The sequence below is a fragment of the Triturus cristatus genome, chromosome 3_2, assembly GCF_964204655.1.
Source record: "Triturus cristatus chromosome 3_2, aTriCri1.1, whole genome shotgun sequence".
Lineage (NCBI taxonomy): Eukaryota > Metazoa > Chordata > Amphibia > Caudata > Salamandridae > Triturus > Triturus cristatus.
In genome coordinates, this window is record NC_140584.1 from 444757508 (window position 1) to 444784858 (window position 27351).

The 27351-nt window shown below is 43.6% G+C and overlaps 1 protein-coding gene across 1 annotated transcript in view; it reads right to left on the reverse strand.

Moving 5' to 3' along the window:
* VWCE (von Willebrand factor C and EGF domains) overlaps nt 1–27351 on the reverse strand; it is a 463775-nt gene that overhangs the window by 139763 nt on the left and 296661 nt on the right. Inside the window, exons 17-21 of the mRNA XM_085648045.1 lie at nt 14711–14828; nt 9723–9808; nt 8434–8530; nt 4203–4285; nt 3768–3858 (exon numbers count right to left, since the gene is read on the reverse strand). Of these exons, the coding sequence (XP_085504171.1) occupies nt 3768–3858; nt 4203–4285; nt 8434–8530; nt 9723–9808; nt 14711–14828 (475 nt within the window). The remainder of the gene's footprint in view (nt 1–3767; nt 3859–4202; nt 4286–8433; nt 8531–9722; nt 9809–14710; nt 14829–27351) is intronic.

Below are 27351 nucleotides of genomic sequence, written 5' to 3' on the forward strand. Positions count from 1 at the left end.
TTTAAGTACAATTAACCGTCAGGTTAAGGCATCGGGTACATTGTTTTAGTACTTGCAATAACTAAAATCATTGCATTGTCGGGAACAAACATTTCAGTACCTCCTCCTTCAACATTATACCCGTGAAAGAGATGGCAGTAAATAGTGCAATTATGTATAAATCTGGTATTATGCAAATCTGTGTCCTTGCAACATTAACAATTAACAAATTCCCCCACCCACTATCCAGCGGGTGCAGTCCCATGGATGACCAATTATAAAAGGGATCAACGAGCGGATAGAATGATTGGCCTGGAACGGTGTAGAGGTGCAAAGTGTTCGAGAGATGGGCAGACATCTATGGCATCTCACAGCCTGGCACTATTGCGGATTTAGTGCATGATTCTTCGTGCGTCTTGGGATAATACTAATTCTCGGGTGTGGCTCCCTGTGTTTCATCCTCCTGTAGGTGGGGTACATCTGTGCCTAGGGCTTTAAAACACTCCAGAAGTAGGTCCCAGGACATGGCTATGGATATTTTATGTAGCCCACATTGCTCTTCTGTCCGCAGTGCCCCGCGTTCAGTCAGTCTCCATTTTTTTACTTCCTTCCTCCAGGCTTGGAATACAGGCGGTTTCGCTGATTTCCAGCGACTAGTGATAAGACGTTTCGCCAAAATAAATGATGGCTCTACAAAGTTTGCCTCTACTTTGTACCCTTTATGGCATGGGTAAAGGCCTAATAGGCAACCCTCTGCTGTAGCCCATGCATGTCCTCCAGCTACTTCTCGTAGTGTGTGCACTATCTGTGTCGAGTAAGTGGAAAGAGCAGGGCATGACCATAACATGTGGGGAGATCAGTGTCCCGCTCAACACATCTCGGGCATTTCGCCGCTACCGCCGGAAACATTGTGTGCAGTCTGTGGGATATAAAGTATGCTCTTTGGGTGATCATATACTGAAAAAATTTACATTGCGAAGTGTGGGAGGTTTTCTTCGGGTAGGCGAGAAGGTAAGCCCATTCTTTGACTGTTAGGACTTTGCTTATATCAGTGTCCCACTTTGCCCATAATGCACATAGGGTTGGAGGTACATGTGCTCAAATACCTTGGTATATCCACCTTGTCAAATGCCTACCATTGCCCATTAAGTGTATTAAATGCACCAAGTCGTGTGTTGGTGGCTCTACTCCCGCTTAATATATTGTGGTATACTGGCATGCAATAGAAACAGCGTGCTAGGGAGGCGTTGTTCATGTATAAAGTCAGTGTGGTTGTGTTGGGTGCCATCCCCAAATAGTGCTCTGACAGTGGACACTCCTCCTGACACCCATCTGCAGAGTCGACGGCTCGTCAGTACCCCAGCAGGAGTGGGGAGCCCCACTAGTGGAATGTTGGGTGCATATGGTATGGTGGGTGTTGTGTACTTCAATGCTTGTTTCCAATAAACCAATGCCACTTTCATTAACGGTGGAAGTGTGGTGAGGGCATTCCCCTCAGGGTATAATAGTGTGTTTAGCGCACCTTGCGCAATCGTGCCAGGGGTGTATGACACCTCTTGTAGATTAGGGCCTGCTAGCCAGTAGGAGAGCCACTATAGTTGGCTCGCCATACAGTAAGCCCTAAAGTCTGGGGCTCCCATGCCATATCATTAACTGCCATAAGCTCCTTATCTATCTTCTCCACGGTGGCGCATCTCGTCTGCCTTCTGGCTGTGAGGCTCGTGTTGTTTCAGAAAGTTTCTGTTACTTGGGGATCGACATTTCAGGAGACCCAGCCACTTTCCATGCCCACAACTTGGAGCCACTGCTCACATGCCTGCGAACTGACATCCAGCACAGGTGGTCCCTGCCTTTATCACTCCTTGGGAAAGCTGCCTTATTTAAAATGATGGCTGCCCGTTTTTAATATGTTCTCCACAACACATTCCCGACATCCTATTTCCAGGCGATTGAGAGTGTAACTTGCACCTTTCTCAGGGATGCGGGTCTCGCACGCATAGCTCTCAAAAAACTGAAAAGGGGTTGGTATGATGGTGGAACTGCCCTGACTGATGTTCAAAAATATTATTGGGTGGCGTAGCTTGTCACCATTAATCACTGGGCCCACCTTCCTGCAAACAAACCGGTCTATAGAATGGACAGAAATGTTATGCGACCTGGGGGATACCTCTGGACAATCTATGGGGTACGCACTCCACATCCTTCCCTAGCGCTACCGTAGTCACGCTCACCATATGGCACACCACACTGAACGCGCTGGATTGACGAGACAAGATCACATGGGCCACCCCACCCCCGTGGGACACCGCAACACAATAGGTCTTTGACAAGTGGGACCTTATTGGTTTGTCTAGGGTTGGGGAGCTCTGGAAAAAGGGGGAGATGGTATTCTTTGCAGACTACAGAGTAAGTACCAATTGGCATTCTCTGAAACATTTCGTTATCTTCAAATATGTCATGCCTTGCAGAAGGCATTTTCTAAGGCAAGGATCCCCATGAATCATCCCCACTCGAGGACAGATTATTAGACAGCCATATGGCCAGGAAGGCAATCTCTCTCACTTATAGAAAACCGATTAACAATCCCCCTGATACTCTGGCCCATCTACAAGAGCAATGGAATAGAGATCTTGAGGGCTTGGAAGATGATGAATGGCCTGAGGCCCTAGTGTCTCCCAGGGAGGTTGCTATACGATCAAGGTTTCAGTTATTACAAGTAAAAATCCTGCATAGAAGTTATTTCACATGCACTACCATAGTGAAGATGGGTAGGGCAGAGACCGCTCTATGTACCAGACAATGTGGTCAAGTGGAGAAGTTTCCACATAATGTGGAGCTGTCTGATTGTTTAGTCCTACTGGGAATCTGTGGTTACTTGCCAGAATAATGTCTGTGGAAGCACTGTAGAGTTATCGGCAAAGTGGGGCCTCCTAAATATTTGGGTTGCAACCGACCTTACCCAAATGGAGCAGATCTGGATTACCTTGGGGTTGATAGTGGCTAAATGCAACATTTCTTGAATGTGGAGGGCAGAGCATGCCCCGCGTTTGAGCGACTGAGAGCAAGATATGGATTGGTGCATGCTGGCTGCGAGAGTGGCCTATGAAGGTAGGGTATGTTAGAATAAATGGCCCAAAGTCTGGGGAAAATGGAATGCCTACTGTGGTGATATATGCGCTGCCATTGTAAGTGCCAATCATGATGTTCTTTGCCTGGGGAGCCCAGAAATGGCTGTTACCTAATGAAACGTTGAAACGGAGGGTGGAAAGTCAGGGTACTGTTTGGGACGGATGGGTCCTGGATGCTTTACTCCTATGTGCTTTTTGATGCCATACTGTGTACTGTGTATTTTATCTTGCTCTTTTGTTTATTTCCATGTAATAAACAGATATTTAATAAAAAAGTCCCAATGGGCAGTGAATTTTCTCCCTACACATTGGGAATATTTTGTTTATTTTCTTATTGTGGACCTCCAAGGCCACCTGCATGGCAGACCCAGGCAAGAAAATGTAGTGTCTAATAGCTCCCCCTAAATATGGCAGGCCTTATGCTTATGGCACACTATAGCTGGTGGTGGATGGCTTCAGTCACAAACCACAGCTCTGTTGTTGATGGCTAAAGATTGATGACAGCAGATTTTTAGCAGAAGCCCTGCCAATACCTAAATTGGCCCCCTACTCCTAAATACAGGGAAGAAGTAGCATTTATAAGGCAGGTGTAAATTGCTTCATATTTAAAAAGACAGCCTGTATGCTTACATATAGGATAGAGGCAACAGTGATACTTACCTCTGCATACAGGACAGCACTCGCCCTCTGCATGGAATGGGTATGTGCAGCTGACTGTACACTCAAGGGGTGAGCATGCTACAGAGCCGAACTGCAGCAACAAGATACGAAAAGGGAAGAAGGTCAATTCTACTGCTAAATTAGAAAAACCTACATTTCACACAGCAATGGGACAAATCTAACACAGTAATCCAAATATCCATAGTGGGCATCTCAGGGAAGAATCTGATTACATAACCCAGCACATTTAATGCTCTTATCTTGAAAAAGGCCAACTATAAAAAGGTGGCCCAAACAATTAAAAGTCAGTCAAGCAAAGGGAAAACATATAACTACAATTCTCGAAATATGCCAATCTCACTTTGAGTGTAAAGCTTGCAATGCTATATTTCACTTCTACCTCCAGGAAGAGACAGCATGTCAATGCCTACTTACCAGACAGATGCAGGTCAAGCAGGGGTCAAAGGGTGATGGAAAGCTCTCATTGTTCTGAACAACTGTGCGACCATAAGAGCAGCCTGAGAAAAAACAAGAAATAAGTGGATCCTTAGTGCCCTAGTGGAGGTTAGCTATCATGATCTACGCAGCCTGAAACCATGGTAGAAACCAAAACAATATGTAGCTTAGTCACTATTTTAGTGCAGGTGACATGATTTAGGGATAAGATCTGATATGTTCTTGTCACAGTCTCAAGACTCAACAGTACCAGGCCCAAACAATAAATACTGCTATTGTGCAATCTATACCTTGCTTTGCGGGGTCCCAGAGGGGGATGGCCCGTGTGATCTTGCCTCGTCAACCCAGCGCATTCAGTGTAGTGTGCCATATGGTGAGCGTGACCGCGGTAGGGCAAGGGAAGGATATGGAGTGCATACCCCATAGATTGCCCTGAGGTATCCCCCAGGTCGCATAACATTTCTGTCCATTCTATAGACCGGTTTGTTTGCAGGAAGGTGGGCCCAGTGATTAATGGTGACAAGCTACGCCACCCAATAATATTTTTGAACATCAGGCAGGGCAGATCCACCATCATACCAACCCCTTGAATCATTTGCAGTCGTTGACAGTGCAGACTGGTGATCATTAATTTTTCTATTAATATGTATTGGGCATTGATCTGAAAATGTAGGGATTGTGCACACAAAGTTTGTGCAGACAGGCTTGGCCTAGTGAATGACATACTGAATCTTGAGTTATATGTGAATTCAGGATAATTTAGCATGACATGAAAATCTATAAATGATTCCTCCTATGGACTCTACAGATAATGACAGTGACTTATCATAATGCAGGGTTTGACACTGGTTGTATAGAATGTGCAGAATGTGAAAGGATACTTTATTTGTTATTCATTGGTTCTGGCCTCAAACTTCCCAGATACTTTATATAATAGAATCATGTGTGAGTGCTGGTGCTATGTTAGCGCGTCAGTGCACCACCTCTTGCTAAAGTATCAGGTGAAGACAAATCTTCAACAAGTCTCATAACCTCTATAGGCACAAATGTAAATTATAGGGGTTAAAAGCTGTTTGAGTCCACTTCAATCAAACAGTGGCTATTATTTTGAAAATAGCCCATTTCATGAATCTGAAAACATATTAGTGATTAATTTATGTGCTTGCCTGGTTATGGCCAAATGGCAGGCATTATTAAGGCAGTTGGTACACATTTTGCAGAGGTTATTCAAAATATATATATCATGAAAGCCAATTGATTTAGACTTGAGATTGTAATTGCAAGCAGGGGTGTGCGGTTAGAAACACATGAGTGGTTGAATGTTTTATGAAGAACCCTTTCTGCTGTTTTTCCAATGCAAGATAAAAAAATAAAGAGGTAAGCAATGTGTAGGTATATTGTGGGTTGTGATCAAGAGTGCTTTAAATGGTAGAGTATGCCCTGATGTCCCTTTCTTTCATATGCATCATTGCTGTCAAAGAGAGGCAGTGCTAGATTATACATTTGTTACAATAGCCCTATTGTAGTGCTGAAGAGAAGTTATTTGTTCCCTGCTCAGCAGCGATGACTAGCAACAAGTAGTCAGGTGGGAAATTTATATAAACCAATTAGAGAAAGTTCGAATCAGTAAGAACTTTTGCTTCGTTTAGACAAAACACTAACACAATTAAGGCAAATATTATCTGGAAGAAGACAGGTATTACGACTGTAGGCAGTAACAATTTAACAATTTGTTACTGGTTTCTGATCCCCTAAATAATACACACATATGGGATTCCCTAATGTGGGACCTTAAAGTCCAAATGGGGCAAATATAATGAAGAATTTCGAAGAGAAAGAAGTCAGTCAGTTCCATCTCTTGATAGACTCCCCATCTAAGGAACCCTGACTTTCAATAAAACCAATATCTAAAAATATTGAAAAACAAATGACATAAGTGCCGATTACTAAGATCTTAGTGTTCAAGAAACTTTAGGGGGACAGATGTACATGCACAACTATTGGGGCTAATAGTGGAACAATTTCGCCTGTGTCCAAACATTGGTGCTGCTGAGCATGAAGATCAATTTAAAATGATATTGTACAGTATTGGTCTAATGTTGGTATGTATGGACTTTGCTAGACAGCGGGTTAATGATGGCGCTGGACTATGCTGGGCAGCATGAATACCTATGGCCTTCACCTTCTACCATTGGGTTGGACTAGTGCTTCGAGGCCAGAAAAATTAGCTATGACAGGAGTGAGTGCAAAGAAGTAGAGGATTGGCTATTTGAGCGAATGGCCTATTTGAAAGCAATACATTGGTCGCATTACAGAGTCATCATTTATATTTTCTGCTTTGTATCCTCCACCAAAAGCAATCAAAACACCGATCACAGCCAGGAGGCTCATTACAGGGTCAAGAACAGTGAACACCTGTTGATGCTATAGTCAATATGCACCACTGGCTGACTGGGTGACTGGGTAACTGTGATATGGTGCATGCGTGTTTTGGGTAGTATGTGAAGTGACTACAGGTGCGTTCCCTCGTGATTAAAGTTAGAAATACATGAAAAGGACGATGCAAGTTGACTCCCAAAGGGACATAAAAAACCTGTCAGCAGTATCTAGTGTTGAATGTACCAATTCTTTTACAGCCAAACGGATCATATTTTGGGATACACCAGAAGGCAAGGTGTACCTCTTTTCTACCTTTCCCTTACACAACGTATTTAACTGATGCACTAAACCAACAGGTAAGTGTTTGGGACTATAAGGGAATCATTTTTCTCTGTTCTGACAAATGATCGGGACCAAAGCGAGCCTTACACAGAGGGCAGAAACATGTTGAAGAATTAGACTGGGGGTCTGCATTGAACAGTCCTTCTAGCCCAAGTCATTTTAACCATATGATAGGAAGGGAATAATTAAAACTCACTCAATTATCTTCCACTCTACATTAACTCGTTGTTGCCAGATCCTCCTCTTTGAATAGAGGCACATTATCCACTCTTCCTCAAAAGAGAGCTGCAGGACAATCCCACCATGTGGAACTGGATGTTACAAAAGTGATGAGAGACCCAGTGATGAAGCATGTCACTTCAGAGAGTGAGGGCCCTGGTCCTTTTTAGGACCATTAATATTAGGTCACCCACCCTTGATTCTCTTGCATCTACTCCCTGATTATAGAGGGTTCCCAGTACGCCAGTTATATTGTGCCAGGTATTGTGGTATTAACTAATATCTCAAGAGGATATGGCTGACACATTAATGTAATGTATCCATTCTTTTCCCTACCCCTAATTGAGCTATATACTCAAACAGACCTGCCTTGCACGATGCACAACATAAAGGAGAGGTTGAGAGGTGGGTATTAGCTGTCTAGCATAAGATTTGTACTGGAGGAATACTCTTTCCATTACAAACCCTATGCGTAGAAAAACTCAGAAGGGTCCCATGGGCGTGACACACATTCAATGCATCGTTTCTATCTTTGTTAAGAAGCGATCACGTTTTCCTTTGTTTGCACCTGCATCAAGTAGGCATTAGTTTTTGACACAAAGCCCGGGTCCTGCTATTTTAGTAGATTAGGTTTTGTGTCAAAAACTGTGTGTGTTTGTGTTGAACCCCCACCAGTAATGCTCACTTGATACAATATTGCGCAAAGCGTTTTGGCGCTGTAAAAAGGGCACCTCTGTCAGGGATGGATAATAGGAGCATGTATCATTTTACACCCCCTTGAATTACACTAGCACTGGCACAAAGCCCTAACCAAAAGATGTTGTACATGTTTTAGATTAACTGTTGTTTTTAGCTTTATATTACTTTTGGCACTACAAAAATAGTGAAAATTATGTGTGATTTGAAAAAAATATGTTTTATCCATGATTATAATGGCTTTAATGAATCATGAACAGTGAAATATTAAGTTATAATTCTTTGAATTAATTACCATGACTTTGAAGCATCTTTCTAGACACTAAAAGGCAATAAAATATTTTAATTGCAAAAGACTCACATGTCAAAAACTAAACATGGAAGGCCAAAAACCTTTAATATATTTTCACAGGCTCATTTTACACTTTGCCAATCTGTGTTTTCCAGACTTGTGAGAGACTGCTGTGTGCTTATCTCTTGGTAGCCGTTCCTGACATCCAGTATCGGTGGAGATGCAAAATTTGGCTGATAACCTCACATGCTTTCTGGTTGACGTTGCCTGAAGTTGGATTACCTGCAGAGCAGTCTGGGCAGCACTGGCCTGGCACTAGAATTGGATGCGGACAAGTCTCCACGCAGTCTGTTCTTTTACAAGCCACAGAACTGTCTGCCTGAAACCAAAATAAATTAGAGGTGCATGATACAATCAAATCACCAGCCGCCATTAATAATAACCCTCAGTGACAACACTCTCCATCCTCTTATAGTCACTCATGATGCCTTAACTCCTAACCTAGGAACAGATGATAAGTCTATTGAAACGTGTACTTTATAACCTGAAAGATGTGACTGCACTCGCCGCAAGTGGATGTCTGGGGGGTTCATAGGACCCTCTCCTCCTCCTCCAGAGAGCTGTTCTCAGGTGGCACACCGACTGTGCGCCACCTTCTAAGTGGAGCACTGTCACTTAGCCTCCTGAGAGCTTCTTTACCTCTGCATCCGCGTCTGTAATACGGCGCGGGCACAAAGGCAAAGGGATTCTCTCATTTGCATTGGGCACGCCACCATTCAAATGAGAGAACACCTCCTGAAGATACCGCTGGTGCTTTATGTGCACCAGTGCTATCAGTATTACAGAAGGAGCCGCACAAGCGTCTGTGGCCCTGTCTGTAATACCAAAGTACCCCAGGGGCGCCCCGAGTGGGCACAAATGCTTTTTGCACCCCCAGGGCACTTTGTGTAATACGGCCCCAGGTGCCCATTACCCCACAGGCTCCTAAATGGGTTATAAGCCCACAGTCTATGCAGAGTTTTTTTTATTCAATTCCCCTACATTTCGTAACTGATCCTGAAGACTCATAGACGGGGCTTCATTGTGAACCTACATTTCACAACCACTTTCAAAGAGCTCCAATTCTTAGTCACTGTCTTTTTGAAACCCCATCTATCACTCTTTCATCAGGGAGTCACTTGTCATTTGGTGCCCCATTATTCTGCTCCAGTACAATGTTCCTTATGTAAAGTTTTTGTTATGGTCTTACCTAGTTTCCTTTGTCTTTATGACTCTAAAATTTCCAAACATCATTTCATTGAACTTCATTTCAATGTCCTCTATTTTCCCAATCATCTGTAGACTCAATTTCACCTGTTTTGCTCTTTAGTTCCTTGCACTGTGGCAGGCATTATCACATTTTTTTAAATTCCTTTCTAGGGTGCTAATGGCACTTGTGACAGCAATCTCTATCTCTCATACGAGGAGTCACTGTTCTCTTGTGTTTAGGAGGACCTAATCATGATCTCTAACTCTTTATAGAATAGTTACTACACTCATTTATCATTGTTTAGGAGGACCTAGTAACTCACCTGACAGACACAGATTTCACAAGGATCTCCAGGGGACCAGATCTGTCCGATAGGAAACTCAATGCCATTGTCATCCACAGGACATCCTAGAAAGAAAAGAGTGAATAGGGTTCTTAGTTGCCTGTTGTCTCTCTGAAGATTCCATCATGTTCTAATCGCAAAAGGGATTGTAATCTACACACTCAGGGTCTGTGGCTTGTCCTCCACCTACACATGGGACACAGCTTGAATTCTGTTTCTCCAGGATTCACATAGCGGAGACAAGAATGTGGCATCCTAGACTGCCATATTTTTATACTGCAGCAGTGGCGGCTCCCCCGTATGGCCGAGAAGCATCACCCCCCAAAAACATCAGGAAACAAAAAGTAAAATGGCACTCGTTTTATTAGGTCGAGCCTGGGGAGCACATGCGCTGCTCTGCGAAGCATGCTATATTAGAGTATGTACTTGAAGCTCTGCCCACTCCGCTCATATTTTTTATTGGCCTCTGTCACTGCCCATTGTACATGCTGGCTTCTGATTCGTTAATAGGCTTGTTAGTCCCTCCTTAATACCGCCTTGTATTCATGTAAATGACAATGCTTTTTATTTATGTGTTAGTTATCAAAACAGATAAATAAAAGCCATTGTCATTTACAATGCCAATAGCTTAATCTCTCACAAATGTGGGACCTATAGCATTGCAAATGCTTGTTTTTACTTTCCTGATGAATCTTGGGGGCGGGATTGGTAGTGACAGGCACTGATGGGAGTGGTAGTGCACTCCCATCACTGTGCGTGATAGTTTGGCCAGCTGTCTCAGGGCAGCTAAACCATCATGCACAGTGAATGCTCTCTCCAACCCAGCAACACAGCTGGGTTCGACAGAGCAGGCACAGACTCACAGTCTGTCATGGAGTGCGAATTGAGGATGCTCAGGCCAATCTTGAAGCTGTTGTCTGTGCGAGACCTGTTTCAGGATTTGCCGCAGGGCATTCTGGGAGCCTGTGCCTTCCTGAAGAGGTGGAGAAGAGTGCGACAGGGTCGGCTGCAGGTACGTTTTTAGTTTATTTGTTATTTTTTTTAATCCCCTGTGACCTCCAGTGCCCCTTCCCCCCCTTCCTACCCGCCAGCCCCCCACTTCTCCAGCATACCGGCCACTCCTGTACTGCAGTCATTCCAGTTTACGCAGTGGTGAAGGCCTCCACCTATTTTGATACACTCCGAGTCCATAATCTGCTACACATCTCCCTAAAGTTAAAACAGCAGTCTGTGAAGCCAGACTCCATGAAGGCGGACACTTATCTGTAACCCTTGGTTCCCCAAACATAGAGAAACCAAGTGTGAAAGCCCATCAATAATGACGACTACAGGCAAAGAGTTTATAAAAACTACCTAGAATAACATTTAAAATGTTATATACTTTATTATAATGACAATGTTATGCTGAAAAATTTAACAATCTTATTGCATGTCACTTGAGAAGGAACAAAAGTGGCATATGACCTAAGTATCAAATTAATTGACTGAAAGAAATTGATGGTGGTGTACTTTGCCATACTGTTTTTGTGGTGCCAATTAACAGAAGTAGCATTATCAATAGCTTTTTGTTACAAGTCGCATTGATGTTTGTAATATATTTAACCACCATATCATTAACACCACTTGCCCCCGTATTACAAGGGACTTGTATGCTGGATCACGAGGCGCTCCGCCGGTGGAGTTCGCAGAGTTTTGCCCACTCACACAGTTCTGGCAAAACAATGCCAACCACCAAGTGGCAGAGTATTTTCTCACGGACGGCTCACCAACATTAAGTTGGTGAGAGAGAATTTGTGTCTCATAGAGTGATTTTCAATTGCTGGAACGCTTCTCAGCGAGATTTCTTCACGCAGGCAGCTGCGACAGGACGCAAAGGTCCACTTTGAGAAAGCTGCTGCTTGAGTAGAAAATCTACTCGAGTGGCGAAAATAATCAGTGGCCTCTAGCGTGCCACGTGGTGCTGTTCATGCTGATTTTACAGTGAGCAGCCCGGTTTGTCGAATTCTGCCTGCTTGCAGAACTCCGCACAGTTTTTATGCAACACCGTACACCCCCAGGCCACATGGAAAAAATAGGCCACGGGAAGCAAACAACGCGTGCACACCTCTTGCACATCGGCGAGCAAGCGCTTTAAGCACCTCAGGGTAAGGTACGTCGTAGTAACATTGAATCCACGCGTTAAAATTGCCAACTCCCCAGATGCCATACAAGCCTCCCTCCATTCTTCTTCATCCAAGTCTCCCACCCAGGACTTCTCAAGGCCATCAGGGGCATGGATCACTAGTGATCGATAAATCAAAGAAGTTGCTCCTTTATCCAGCCCCCCAAGGAAAATCTTCACTTCCAACAGACTGAATTCAGGCAAGGAGTAATTCGCGAGCTTGTTGGCTTGCAAGCCATGGTGCCATTGGAGGTAACAAAAGAACTGTGAGTTAGACAGGGAGTATTTGAACTCCTGAAATGACATAATGCTCCTTGCCTTGTAATCATCTCCCAGGTACAAGATCCCAATGTGATACCATTGCAGAAAACCCTCCAGGGTTGACAGCTGACCAAGCCACGTACCCTGCCATAAGGGGGTCATCCCAGTGATGCGATGATCCCAACCAGTGAGGCGAAGGGCTGCCATCTAACAGATGAGGGACACCTGTGTGAAAGAAAGCAGTGTACCTCCTAGTAGACGCACTCCATACAAAAGTTCAAGCATGCCATCTATACCCAGCGAAATAATTTAAAACTGGTATGCCAGATCATCCCACCCCTGTGAATCAGTCATTAACCAGCACCAGGTGTGCTGCAAGGTAGTATAAGTAGATGTCCGATAAACCCAGGCTACCATCAAAAGGAGACTTGCGCAGTGAATGAAATGCCTCCTTGTGCCTACCGCCGGCCCACACCAGGTTAGTGATCTTAGAAGTTAAGGAGCAGAACCATTTGCGGGAGATGAGATAGTGATAGTTACCCAGAATGTAGAAATAGAGCAGCGGACAGACCATTTTAAAAAGGGCAATACACCCCATGGGGTTTAATAGCAGATTGGCCCAGCGGCCGCGGACACGATCAAGTCGCAGGTCCAGCCCCCGGAAAGTTAAGGGCCCAGGCCAAATCTGGGAGAGGGGACATGTGAACCCCCAAATACTTAAAAGAATTTTGTTGAGTAGGAAAATTAGGACACCAAACCCACCTCAGAGCATCCCTCTTTACCTCCACTAAGCAGGACTTGCCCAGACGCCTCACTGTACAGCCAAAGGAATGGCTGACAACGTGGTCCACAATGTTGTGGATTTTTCAAGAACAGAAGCATATTATCTACATATAGCGCTATGTGGTCTTCAAGGTCAGTCCCTCACTGCCAGCCCTCACCTGGGCATCGCAGCGTATAAGCCATGCCAGAGGCTCTATCACCAAAGAATTCCATCCATAAAAACCCAAGAAACTGTATTGAACACCTTGGTGAAGTCAACTAGCAAGAGGACAAGAGTGCCATCAAGGTCACGTGGCCCTGTCTAATACAGTGGTGCGTGCTATGTCCTGACATAAATCCACATTGATCTGGGTGAACCAGATGTGGTAGGGCCAAGCCCAGCTGCATAAGGGTGGATAGCTTTTAAATTGTGTGAACGCTTTTACACAGGTACTATGTTACACAGAATTTCACAGGTTTCTGTAGTAGGTAAGGGTTTTGTTGATGATCATCCCCAGTAGGAAATCCTGAGAGGGTAAAAGATTTGAGTTTGGAAATTGCAATTGACCCTTCGAGGAAGGGTTATATAATTTGCCGGGTCGGGTATGCTCAGACATGAGTCTCGGGCTCTCCATGCCACTGGAATCCAGCTATCCTGGCTGAAGAGGGGTTAAACCCCGAAACCGGTCCTAGGATGCTTGTTTCCAGTCCAAGGAGGACCTGGCCTGGCAGTTCGGGCTGGACTGTTCCCATAGGGCACAGTCCAAGACTGATTTGCATATGGCTGGGTCCAAACTGGAATGGCATGGTGAGCAAAAAAACGATGGATTTAGGCCCAGATCTCTGTACTGGGGTGAATGTATGCATTCTGTCCATCAACAGTTCTTTTTGCTTTTTTTATATAATTTGCCCTGCCAACAGTAATTTTGCACATATTTGTAATTTTATGACTACCTGCCTGATGGTTGCCTTGTGGGAAGTCTTTGCTGAATACAGGGTCTACAATGGTTATGGTGTGAAGCCAATGAAAAAGGGTATATTTCTGACTAGTTGATTGGAAAACGGTATGTCAAATCTCATGGGTCTGCTCCATTTATTATGAAATGTTACATCAAAGGCAGTAAACCATACTTTTTATGATGAAATGCATATGCTCAATCTAATAAAGCTTTAATGTTGGTGTAATGTTTGCATGTATGTTTGTGTGCCTCTATGTCTGCCTGTGTGTGTCTTTGTGTGTGTGTGTACACATTCCCACTGGTAAAGACAGAGACTGAGCTTTCAAGTTAGGCAAATTTGACTCTGTGTGGTTGCGATAAAAAACAAAAACTATAGACTTGTAGCTAAAAAACACATTATAAAGTAAAGTGGTTGATTCACAAATCATTTGCCAGCCTGGGAATTAGTACTACAGGAGTACTCCTCTACATACTTTTGAAAGCCTTTGATAGCCCTAAAACGTCTAACTTCCAATTAATAACAGTGCAAAGGGCGTAAATTCCATTCTATTCTATCGTATATGACTATTCCTTAACTATTTCATTTAGATGTTTTGGGCCAATTTCAAAGACATGTCAGAGTAGGTAAAAGAGTGCTACAGGAGTACTACTTTATGGATACCAAAATGCCATTTTGATCCAGACTAGTTGTTTATTTGCCACTGTGAAGAAAAGAAGACCAATCCAATTTAATGGAATGTGGAGACACCTAAACACTTCCTCTTTAACCAGCTCTCCAATAATAATTTATGGTCACATAATGTTTCTGGGATCTGAACTCTTACCTGTCACAGTTTGGAACTCTTGGCATCTGAAGCAGCATTGCCCTGGCTCCAGCAGCCACTCCTCTCTGGGGCAATCCAATGTAGGGCAGGGAGCAAAAAAGCATTCCACTTCACCGTTCTGATAGGGGACGCAATAAAGAAATAACCGTAAACAATATTCCTGTGAAGGAATAGTTACAAACATCAGGCCATCTCACTAACTTTCAAGCCTGATGCCCCTGTAAAGGCGAGTGTTGGATATGATAAAAGACTTTACATACCTAAAACGAGCGGAAGAATTTCCTGCACTTGCAGAATGAAATGCAAGACTCAAAATTTAGATATGAGTTACTCACCTGCAAAATGATGTTGCAGCTTGATTCTCACAGTTTCAAGTGATGAGCAATATTCCTCTATGCTTCGGTATGGTTCCCATATGGTTCTCAAATTGAGGAATATGCTTATCAAACCACGCTTCTGAGTTGCACATCTCACATACTTGGCAACATTGTGTAGCCAAAAAGAGGTAGGATTTTTTGGATTTCCAAAATATTATTAAGCATGTTGGTGGTTTGGCTTGAAATTAAATCACAAGATATTTGCCCCAACAATGACATCATAGAAAAATTACATTATTTAAAAACGGTCTAGATAAGAGAAAATAATGACGTGCTTTCCTAACCAAATGAGATCATGAGAAACAAAGATTCTAAGATAAGAATGGTCTTTGAACATTGCAACCATTTTACTGACTCATCTCAAGAAAACAGAACAGTTCAGTGTTTTCAGTTCGTAGTGGCAGCTGGTGACAGTTAAAAGAGATGAAGGCATAAAATATATACCTCGAAATATGGCTTTTCCACTTCAGTTTTTCCACAGAAGTTTGTTGGATCACTGCACCTAAAGCAGCAGTCATAAAATATTTCAATACTTTAATGCTGTGCAAAGCTAGGTAAAAGACACACAGATGATGGATGAAATGCAGAGCAAATAAAACATTCACCTCCAGTCAAGAGGTCTGGGTTAAATCCATTGTTCTTTTGCTCACCATGTCACCCCAGTTTAGACCCAGCCATATGCAAATCAGTCTTGCCCTGTGCCTCATGTGAACAGTCTAGCTCCAACTGCCAAGGCAGGTCCTCCCTGGACCGGAAACAAGCATCCCGGGACTGGTTTCAGGGCATCACCCCTCATCAGCCAGGCTAGCTTGAATCCAGTAACACAGAGAGCCCAGGATCCACGTCTGGGCATACCTGGTGCACTTAGGGCGAGAAAGCAAAAGACACACAGATGATGGACGGAATGCAGAGCAAATCAAACATTCACCCCCAGTCAAGAGAGCTAGGTTGACAATTCACCATGGTGTTCGAGACTCTTCTGCACCAAGAAAAGTTTAAGAGAATGGGCCGTTAGCCCAACATTCCATTAAAATGTCTAAAAAGCCAGAGTTAAAAAATGTACTACTGTCACACATGTGCAAAGATTTACATTCCAATGTATTACCATGGCCTACCATGAATGCCCACAATATTCCAAGTGTTACTATCAATATGATGGGTAAGGTCCACTTTTATGCTAGATGTGGGCACGGCACCACCCAGCTATCCACGTGCTGAATATGTCAAGATTTATCATCGCCATGCCAGGGCCAGTAGCATAGCAGGTGACGGGACAATAACACCCCAAATGCTCAAAATATACTAACCAGCTTTACTACTGTGTGATGGCTAGTAATTCTTGATGTAACAACAGTGCTTAATTTGGGCCGGTGCTTTCCGGTGCTCGGCACCGGCACTTAATTGTCAGCACTGGGGCCTGTGACAGTCTGCCACAAGGTGGCAATATCTGGCTAATTTAGAAATGACCACAACAACAGTTAGTTATTAACTCAATATGCATTAAAACGAATATTACTTGCCACCATGTCATTCTTATAGCTTTGAGGGATTGAAATAGTCTGAACTGTAACACTTGTAGGAGTGTGAATGTTAGTACTTGAGTTGTTACTGTCATTGATGGCACTGGCAGGGTTAATGTGTGGTACAAGGTGCAGTGGCCTCCTGACGGGAGCCCTGGCACTTATTTTTTTTGCAAATTAAGGACTGTTAACTAGCACTCCACCTAACACTAAACAAGTGAAAAAAATCCTGCCCAGGCTATGTTAATTTTTTAACAATTGGCCAAACAAGCTATTGTTCACAATTGTCTTTGGTATGCAAATTGCCGAACTCAGCTTTAGACAGTGATTCAAGGTGGACCGGCAGTTCCCTTTATTCCCCACTCTACTGAGGTCATTCAGCGCCCCCATTCCCAGGGCTGTCTCTGTGTACTGCTTGATAATAAACAAAGCAAAGACACGGCGATAGAGAACAATGAATGAATGAATGAATGACTTTGAATTTGTAGAGCACATACTCTCACCTAGCAGGGTATCCTGCTGCTAAGAAAAAGCAGACGGAGAAACAGCAAGACTTACATGAATAAAGAAAAGAGATGTGTTGATGGCTTCCTGAATAAACAATGGTCTTTGGTCAGGCGCAGCAACAGAGGGAGCAAGATCGAAGACCCAGCTGCCTGATAACAGAAAGAGTGCCTGCCAGTACTGGACCCTCCAGTGATGATTTGTTAATCTCTAAGGTATGTGCTGGAGGAGTAAGGCATGGCTTTTCAATTGTAGAAGACCCCTGGCGGAAGGACAGAGAGGGGATTTCATCTGGGTATGCTGTGGGTGCTCCCCGGGAGATTGATACTTAAATTACAAGTGTCAATGGAGTAAAGTGTTGTGTATTACACCTGGTAAAATACAACTTCTCCGCCGTACAGAATTTATTAGGTGCAATAAATTGCCCCTATTGTGAGGTTTTAGAATAATAATAGTACCAGACTTGGGAGCAATATATGGTAAATACTGTACAATTTTCCTTTCATAAATTCAGTCAAGTATGAAATGCTGAAATGTAACAAAGGGCATGGAATTTATTGCACACAGTAAATACTAGGTGTAGTAAACTACTCACAACTCGAAAATCTGCCCTCTGTACAGACAAAGATTTGCACTGCGGTCGGAAATCGCAGTCCCAGTCACTCTACCCAATTGTGAGGAATTTGCCTCCTTCTTCGCTTCTAAAACAGAATCCATAAAATCAGACCTACTCAAGGACCTCTTATCTCTCTCAGACATGCAAAAGAACTCATCACTGCCCCTTGCAGGTGCCCAAGCTCATGACCTCCCAAAATTCAACCTCAGAAACAACGCAACCTAGTCCCACTTCCACACTTACAATGAAGAAACCATATTAAAGATGCTAACCACTCTGAAACCTTCCAACCATTTCACAGACCCGCTCCCGGCCAACTACTTAAAAGACTTCATTCCTCTGTTAATACCCCTCTGGACCAAGATCATACATACCTCCCTCCTTCAAGGATCCATTCCAGACATCCTGAAAACAGGTCAGGTATCCCCTATCCTAAAGAAAACTACAGCTGACCCCTCGGATCTAAATAACTATCGTCCGATTTCTAACATACCTATGCTAGCCAAACTCCTGGAAAAATGTGTTAACATGCAGCTGAACAGTCACATTGGCCAATTCAACCTGCTTAATCAATTTCAATCAGGCTTTCGAGCAGGTCACAGTACCGAATCAGCCATGACACATGTAATTGACGACGCTCTAAAAATCCTGGACCAAAACGAAGCCTGTTTACTAATCCTACTTGACCTGTCATTAGCATTTGACACCGTCAAACACGGCAACTTGCTAGAACTCCTGAAACGCAGAATGGGACTGTCTGGAGCTGTATTTAACTGGTTCGCCTCTTTCCTCCAAAATAGATCCCAAAGATTCAAGGTCAGTCAATCCCTATCCAACTCCATGCCAGTCACACTAGGAGTTCCGCAAGGCTCCTCCCTCTCACTCACCCTTTTCAACCTTTTCATGGAACCTGTCACCGAACTTCTCAGCCGCGCCAAGATTCACTTCCATATGTATGCAGACGACACCCAAATCTACATCAAGATCAACTCACTTGAAGACATCAAATCGCTCAACCCCACACTACAAAAAACCCAAACATGGCTGGCCGAAAACCACCTGAAACTAAACTCCCTCAAAACGGAATTCCTCCTAATCGCTCCCCCTAACAAAACACCCTCCATCCTGGACTGGCTGAAGCACTTAACTGCTCTCAAAGGACAACCTCTCATCGTTGACTCAGTGAAATCGCTAAGTGTAACTTTGGACAGTAACCTAAAAATGCAGAAGCATATCAGCGCTTCCACAAACGGAGCTAACTTTCACATGAAGACCCTGTGAAAACTGAAACCCTTTCTGCCATCCTACGATTTCAAACAAGCAGTTCAAGCCCTAGTAATCTCTTGAGTGGAATACGGGGCGGTAACCTTATGCAGCCTCCAAAGGTCGTTGACAGCCCCGCTAAGAGCCGCCATCAACTCAGCTGAGAGAATCATCACGGGCTCAAAGAAACCCTCTCACATCTCCCCAGTCCCGAGAGCCCTCAACTGGCTACCGTTTGAAGCTAGAATTCATCTGAAAATCGTGTGCATGATGCACAAGGCCCTTCACCATAACTCCTCGCACTACCTAGCTCAGAAACTGGTGCCAAGACTCTTCCTCTGAAACCACAACGTTTTGCCAAGAAAAAAACCAACAACCGATCCTTCTTTGGTTTGGCTCCTAGGATCTGGAACGCTTTGCCCATTGAAACAAGAATTAACCCCTCCACTTCCTCCTTCAAAAAAGAAGTGAAAGCGATCCTCATGGCTAAATTCACGTGAATTTACTGACTTATTACTGTATTTTATTACTAGTTCTGTTTTTATGCTCCATACTGTTTTCTTTCTGTTATCGTTAGCTGCTTTGTTACTTTTATGAGTATTATATATTTGACTATCTTATATCTTTGTTTGCTATGTATACTCCTGTGTTCTTCATCTTTCATGTAAAGCGCTCTGATACTCGCAAGGGTCTTGTACGTGCTATATAAAACCTTCAAATAAATAAATAACAGCTCCTTTATGGGGAACGAGCCAACCAATAATCAATATGGGCCTCATCAACAGTGTCCAGGTGTCCAGTGTGATAATGATCTCACAAAATATAATGTGACATAAAGGTGCCCAAATTATATTGTGTATGATGATTATCGGCTAGTACAAGCTTTGGTTGCACTGATGCTTTCTACACCAATATCAGCATGTGGTATTTTTCAAGCATATTTCCTCAACACATTTTGTGAAGTTTGGGAGGTGTGACCTGCTGAAATGTATCCTGGGAATGATCATGTTATCACAACCAGCCTTTACCGACTGCAATAAAACCCCTAAACTCATAATTCTGATCTATGCTTTAACAGAAGTTACTGCACAGATCTGAATTATATGAGGCACACTCACACTCATTAATTGTAAGCTATGCACTGTGGCTCATCAGCGGCACAATGTCAACATAGTAGAGCTCTGGGAGTGTTGAAGACACTTCGGGAAACCACAGGACTTCAGATCGAGCCAACGATTAAGCATGGTCTCCTTGGGGTTCTACCGGTCCCCAAAGCTTTGACCAAGATGTAATATAAGTTTGCGATCCTGGGACTGGTGCTGGCTAAGCACCGCATTGCAATCCATCAGACCCAACCCGTGCCCCCTAGGCTGCCCAAGTGGATGGCAAACATGCGCGAATGGGGAGTAGCGGAAGAGCAATGCCTACGCATAGTTTGCATGCACAAGAATGCTGACTGAGACCTGGAGACATGGGGGATACTACTAGAGAAACTGCAGACTATTGGGCAGACGGGTGGGGACGCAGAGGTTCTCCCACAGATGAAGACCCCGACCCACGGGCTGGTGACCATGACAGACACCCCGATTACTCAGCCAGCAGGTGCGAATGGCTTTGTGGGGCGGAGATGCTTAACTGGCATCATTTGGGCAGGCATGAGTTATTGAAACAATTTGCTAGCAGCGGTGATAACATCTGTACATCTAGGACACGGTTTAGTCACACTCTGTGAGTGGAGCCTTAGGGCTTGGCCCTGTCAACTTGTTAACGAGTACATTATAGTGCCATCCAGGGGCAGGGATGGGATGGACACAGATGTAGGATGAAGTCAATCTATGCTATATATGTTACGTTATGTGTATGTTACATACTGCTCTGTGAATTGCTGTCTAGTTTTTAACAGTCAAGTCTTATTTGATTACTATATCATTGTTCTTGTTTACCTGATTGGGGTATGTGCAGCTTTTTAGCAGTTTCGGTTGCACTCTATGCCGTGGCGGCTATTTACCCCAAGCTCTGTAACCTGATTCATCACCCATAATGCACCATGTGTTTCTTGCATGTGATCAGACTGTATGTTGCTGCCATACATGTCCCGTATTACACGTAGCTAGTGCTATCAGTTTTACAGACAGGGCCGCTCAAGCGTCCGCAGCCCCTTCTGTAATACCATTCTGTAATACCGTTGTGACCAGGAGGCGCACAAAGCAGGTGCACATGCCCATTGTGCCCCCAGGGAACAATGTAATCTATGACCCTGGGGCAACATTCCACAAAGTGCGCTGGGAGCGAAATGTGCGCCCGTTTTGAGCACCTCCAGTATACTTTAGTATTACAGAAGGAACTGCAGATGCTTGTTTTGCCCCTTCTGTAATACTGATAGTGATGGTGCACATGTAGCACCAGCACTATGTCGAGAGGGCATTCCCTCATTTGCATGGTGTCATGGCCTCATGCAAATGAGCGAATCTCTTTGCCTTTGTGCCCGCGCCATATTATTGACCTGGGCGCAAAGACAAAGAAGTCATCAGGAAGAGCACTGACAGTACGCCACAAAAAAGTGCCACACTGTCAGTACGCCCCCTGAGGGCAATCCTCTAAAGGGGACAAAAGGGGTCCCCTGGACACCCCAGCCATCCAGCTGCAAGCTGGTGCTGTAACTCACCTCGCACGCCTGCAGACGGATCTCAGTTCCCTCTTTAAAGTGCAGGTGGGCGCCGCCTGCACAGTGGAACACGGATCGGCTGATTAAAGCAGCTGCTCCATATTTCACTGAACGCCCTGCCCCCAGGGTATCCCTGAACGCAGTGCATTCATTATAATGGGGTGCACTGTTCATGTTTGCACCCGACGCACCTGTTTAGATGTGCACTGTGGCGCAAAAATGAACTGTGCACCCGATACATAATACGGGCCATGGTGTCTTTTTGCACACTAGTGCACCTGTTTACTTGCATGAGCATGATGTGTGTTCACTTACTACATATATGATCATAAAAAGCACAATCCTTGGGAAATGTCTGGGTCCTATTAAGAGGGAGAGATAGGATCCTTTGCAATAGGGTAGCTGCTGGCAATACGAAAACGAGCAGCACCACCTGCATACTGGACAATTGGCTCCAGGATGAGGGTGGCAGCGTAGCTAAGAGCCTCAACCTGGGACAATTTAGTTTTGATGGATGTGCGCTGACCATGAGTATAGAGAGGTGTCATTATGCAGGTGGGCCTTGCCAAGACAAAAACTGTAGGACTTGTACAAAATTGATAGGTATTAAATAGGGCTAAAAAGTAACCTTCAGCCTAAATTAATATGGTTGGCAAGTATGGACCCACCGTAGTTTTCTGATGATGAAGCAGAGCAGCCAAGACCCACAATTTCTGCATTTGGCAACAGCAACAGGACCCCTGATTTTGGATGTGTATAATTAACCCTCCTATATAAGGATATCCTAAGAGAAGCCAGGAGACTCGCTGCGCCTATGGCAGAAGTCTATGCCTTAGTCTAAACAATCATACAAGACACCCCTCACAGCTACTCTGCAAGTGGCTACTCGCAGCCCTGAACTTATTATTTCAGATGCTGATGAAACACTTCTCTGCAGATTCACACAAGAATTCATGCTGGATTGTAATCTGCATTCAATTGTATTCACTAGCTCATTGGACAGTAGGTGTTAGATGAAAAGCACATTCTACAAGCAATAACACAGCAATGGTAGCATTTACTGCTAACATCAATAGCTGATATACGTTAGGTTGTGACATTGTTATCAGGTCACACATTCACTAAGCCATATATATTTTCAAGCTAGAGAAGAAGCTGCGACAGCACACACAAGATTAAGAAATATGCTTACATACTACCACAAATATATGCCTGCCTCCAGGGGTGAGCAAATATGGCTGAACAGTTGATGCACAATACGTGGATCTATAATAGTTTCATGTAACAAAAGAAGCAAGTTATTTACCTGCAACAGAAGTTATGGAGGTTTACTGATATGGATTCTTATGCAACCTTCCCTCCTCAAGTGGAATAGTAGTAAACAAGGATTAATTTCCATGTAGTCTCACTCCTACATTTGATACCTCACACTTTATTCAATGTTAAATAAAAAACAAAATATGAAGAGGGCATATGGGGTTACATCGGATTTCAGGTCAAGATATTCAAGACACACTTGAGGACAATGCGATGCCCACATATAGAGTTTCATAAAAAACAAGATGATAGAGTGAACTAATCTAGTGGATAATGGACCTAAGCATTGCTTGAAAATGCCTACATTTTTCATTCTGCAAATGGCAAGAAACCCAGTATTCATGAAACAATGACCTAGCTACAGAAAAAACCTTGAATGAATGAGGTATATATATGGGGAAGAAGAAGAACTCAACAGGCCTAAGTACACTGGAGCCCCCCCACCCCCATCCCCAATAGGAACGCGGAGCAACAAGAAGAAAACCTCACAACAACCGGGGACCAGCACCGAGACAACCTAATTGTAAATCTGAGCTCTAGCATCATGACCCCAGATGAACAATCAGTGCTTAATAGGGGTTTGGGATTTGTCCGCACGAATGCAGGAGATCCTTTTTTGACACATTGTGAACTTGCTAAGTTTTTTCGAAAAATACGCCTTCACTTCATGTTTAAAGAAAACAACTCAGAAAAGAATGTAGATTGTGAAGATAGTAACACGGGTTTGAAAAAGAGATCTACTTTCAACCCACCAACACATTTGGCTCCAGTTCAGGTGCAAACCTTTGAGAAAGCTGTGAGGGCTGATGTTGAGGCATTGCTTTTGACGGACAAGGGCATTTTTTGTAATCTTCCTAAAAATGAACAACAAGCACTAAAGACACTTATGGCAGAGGATCAAGTGATCATCAAACCAGCAGATAAGGGTTGTGCCATTGTCATACTAGACACCGAGGTGTATCGCACGGAATGTCTTCGGCAACTGGGGGACAGAAGATCATATCGTCCTCTTAAAACAGTTCCCACAGAGAAATGAAAGACACAGATTGCTATTATGGTTTAGGAAGCGAGCAACGAGGGCTGGATTACCAACCAAGAGGGGGCTTTTTTACAGACGGAACATCCTACTATGCCATATTTCTATGTACTTCCCAAAGTACATAAACCGCAACGACCACCACCAGGACAGCCCATTATTTCAGGATTAGGTTCGATTTTAGAACCTTCATCTACATTCGTCGACTTCCTTTTGCGACCATTGGTCAAGGAGATGCCGACATATTTACAAGATACCAAAGACGTTTTTCGTCTTTTACCCGATGTCGAATTTGATCTACACACTGATTATCTAGTGTCATTTGATGTTGAGTCCCTTTATACTTCCATTCCACAAGATGAGACACTTGATGCTATTCATAGCTTATTAGACAATCGAAATTTGGACTCCAGAACACCAGTACAATTCATAATCATGTGCACAATTGGCAATGAAAGAAAATGTCTTTTGCTGTGAAGACACGATCTACTTACAGACTTCCGGTACCAGTGTGGGAAGCATTTTTGCTCCCAGTCTAGCCAATCTGTACGTTCATGGTTTTGAACAACAACATGTGCTATCAGAGACCAACCCCTTCCATCAGTCTATTTGCTTATGGAAGCGTTATATAGATGACATCTTGTTTGTCTGGCAGGGGGACCAAGAATCGATTCTGACTTTTCTGAATTGGTTGAACACTAGGAATGATTACTTGAGGTTCACGGTGGAGATCAATAAAACAAAATTGGCTTTCTTAGACTTCTAGATTTGTTCCATTTCCACGGGCCTTGTAAGCGAGCTGTATAAGAAACTGATGGCCAGAAATTCTCTATTGAGCTACGAGAGCCATCATCCCAGAACGCTTCGCGATAATCTTCCATATGGTCAGTTTCTTCGGAAACGCAGAATTTGCTCCGAAAGACATACATTTGAACAGCATGCTGCGTCTCTTTCAGTGTAATGGCGTACCAGAAAATACCCCAAAAAACTGATACGGCATGCTCTTAAACGGGCTGCCAATATCAACAGAGAGGCTCTACTAGACCCTACAGTATTGAAACCACCCATGAATCTAATTACTTTTGTGAACACCCTCAGTGTTCTGTCCAAAAAGATCCAGAAGAGTATTCACAAACACTGGCATATATTGAATGTGGGGAGTGAACAAATTCAATCACCTCTCTTTGCGTTCAAGAGAGGCACAAGTTTAAGAGATCAACTTGTACATACAAGACCTAGAAATAGACCTTGCCAAAATGATAGTACCCTGTGGAATCTACCTGCTATCCAGGGTCATTTTCCATGTGGCATTTGTGCGGCTTGCCCTCAGACTAAACCTTCTAAATCAATCGATATAGGCACTGCCAGACCGTGGATTCAAAACAGATTCACGAATTGTAACAGCGACAGACTGGGATATCTAATTACATGTTCCTGTAATTATCAATATGTAGGTATGACTACCCGCAAAATTAAAGTCAGGATCTCTGAACATAAGAGCACCATTAGGTGTAAAAAACAGACTACTAAACTCACGAGACACTTTCTTGAAAAAAATCATCGACATGATTATTTTAATTGGACAGTACTTGAGGAACCATTTATACCATCACATGTCAAAGATATCACCAAGTACCTATTCATCAGAGAACAAAAATGGGTGTTCAGTCTACAAAGTGATAAGAAAGGGTTAAATGATGATATACCCTGGGTCTCCTTATAGTAAATGCACAATCCTTTTATGCACATTCAGCATGATGTTACTGTCAAAATAAACACTCCGGTGATGATACCCTTCTTTGGCCCTCGTAATCATCTCATCGAGTGTTCTTCAATCAGGTTGTTGGTCAGACAAAGGATATGCCTCATTGGGGAATAAGAGACATGTTTTAGACATGTGGGGCACATGTATTAATTGGTTCACCATGCTTGACTTTGTAGCATTGAATGTTGCTGATTGTATGTCCTGACTATGTTTCCAGACCATTAGAATATACCCGCATATTTGGTTTCAATGTATCATACAGATTTTATACAAAACAGATAAGAGAGGGAAGGGAAAAAAATACTCCTAGTCCCCTTAAGATACTTAAACAAACAAATGGAGGAGTATAGTCAGAAGACCAATCAAGAGGTCTCCAAAAAGCTGGGAAAACAGGGCGCGAAGAGTTCTCTCTTTAGTAGAAGACCCCTCTCTCACCAACCTAGTTGGTGACATGCTTCATCATCGGGGTCCCAACCGGATAGCCGAGTGCCATCCGGGTGTGCTTCGACACCTGAATTACAGTGGAGCGGGTAGTTATTTTGTGTGCAAGCGGCACCCCTCGGGGAGCACTTACGGGTCGATCAGGGTAGGCGTACTGCCGGTGCCTGGCTCCACGATTTTGTGTTTCAGAGCCAGCACCACGATCTGGACTCCCATGAGGCACGCTATTACGCGCCGCTTAATTTCACCTGTCTTCGATTTGGATGACAGGACTGTGAGTAGACGGTTAGGTGTTAGTGATCAAGAGAAGGGTACACCTTAGCATGTGTATACCACTCGGGTCACGTCTTTTGGTCCTGACGAAAACCTGATAACACTACCATATAGGTTGAAACATGTTGACCTCTTTTTATTATCACATTTCACTTTTTGATACCATTGGTCAATTTAACCAAGCAAGGTATCCCACCAACGTTTTTAAGATTGACCAGTTGCTCCAGAATAAAATTTCCTAGTGAGTATATCTGGCCCATTTTTAACACACAGTCCACTCACTTGCACACAAAAAAACTACCCGCTCCACTGTAATTCAGGTGTCGAAGCACACCCGGATGGCACTCGGCTATCCGGGTGGGACCCCGATGATGAAGCATGTCACCAACTAGGTTGGTGAGTGAGGGCTCTTCTACTAAAGAGAGAACTCTTTGCGCCCTGTTTTCCCAGATTTCTGGAGACCTCTTGATTGGTCTTCTGACTATACTCCTCCATTTGTTCATACAGATTTTATACACTATTGTGCATAACAAATGACAATGAGGTTGTCACACAAGTTTCAACTGTGCAGCACGAGTTTTGACCGCATTTAGCACTACATCTCCCAATATGCTTAGGAATGGTTGTTTTGCTTTCTGGTTTTGTTGGTTCCATACACCACCATTCTTTAAGTGCTTGCACGATAGATACTGTAATTTATGGATTTTGTATTTTTCGGAAAGTAATTACCACGATGGTTCTCTATCGTTTTCAAAGAATGTGTCTGTTCCGTATGAGGAACTACATTTCCCAGCATGCTTGCTACAGGACACGCTGCTATATATATTATTTTTTTGCTTTGTTCCTGCTTTATTTTGTTTTTCT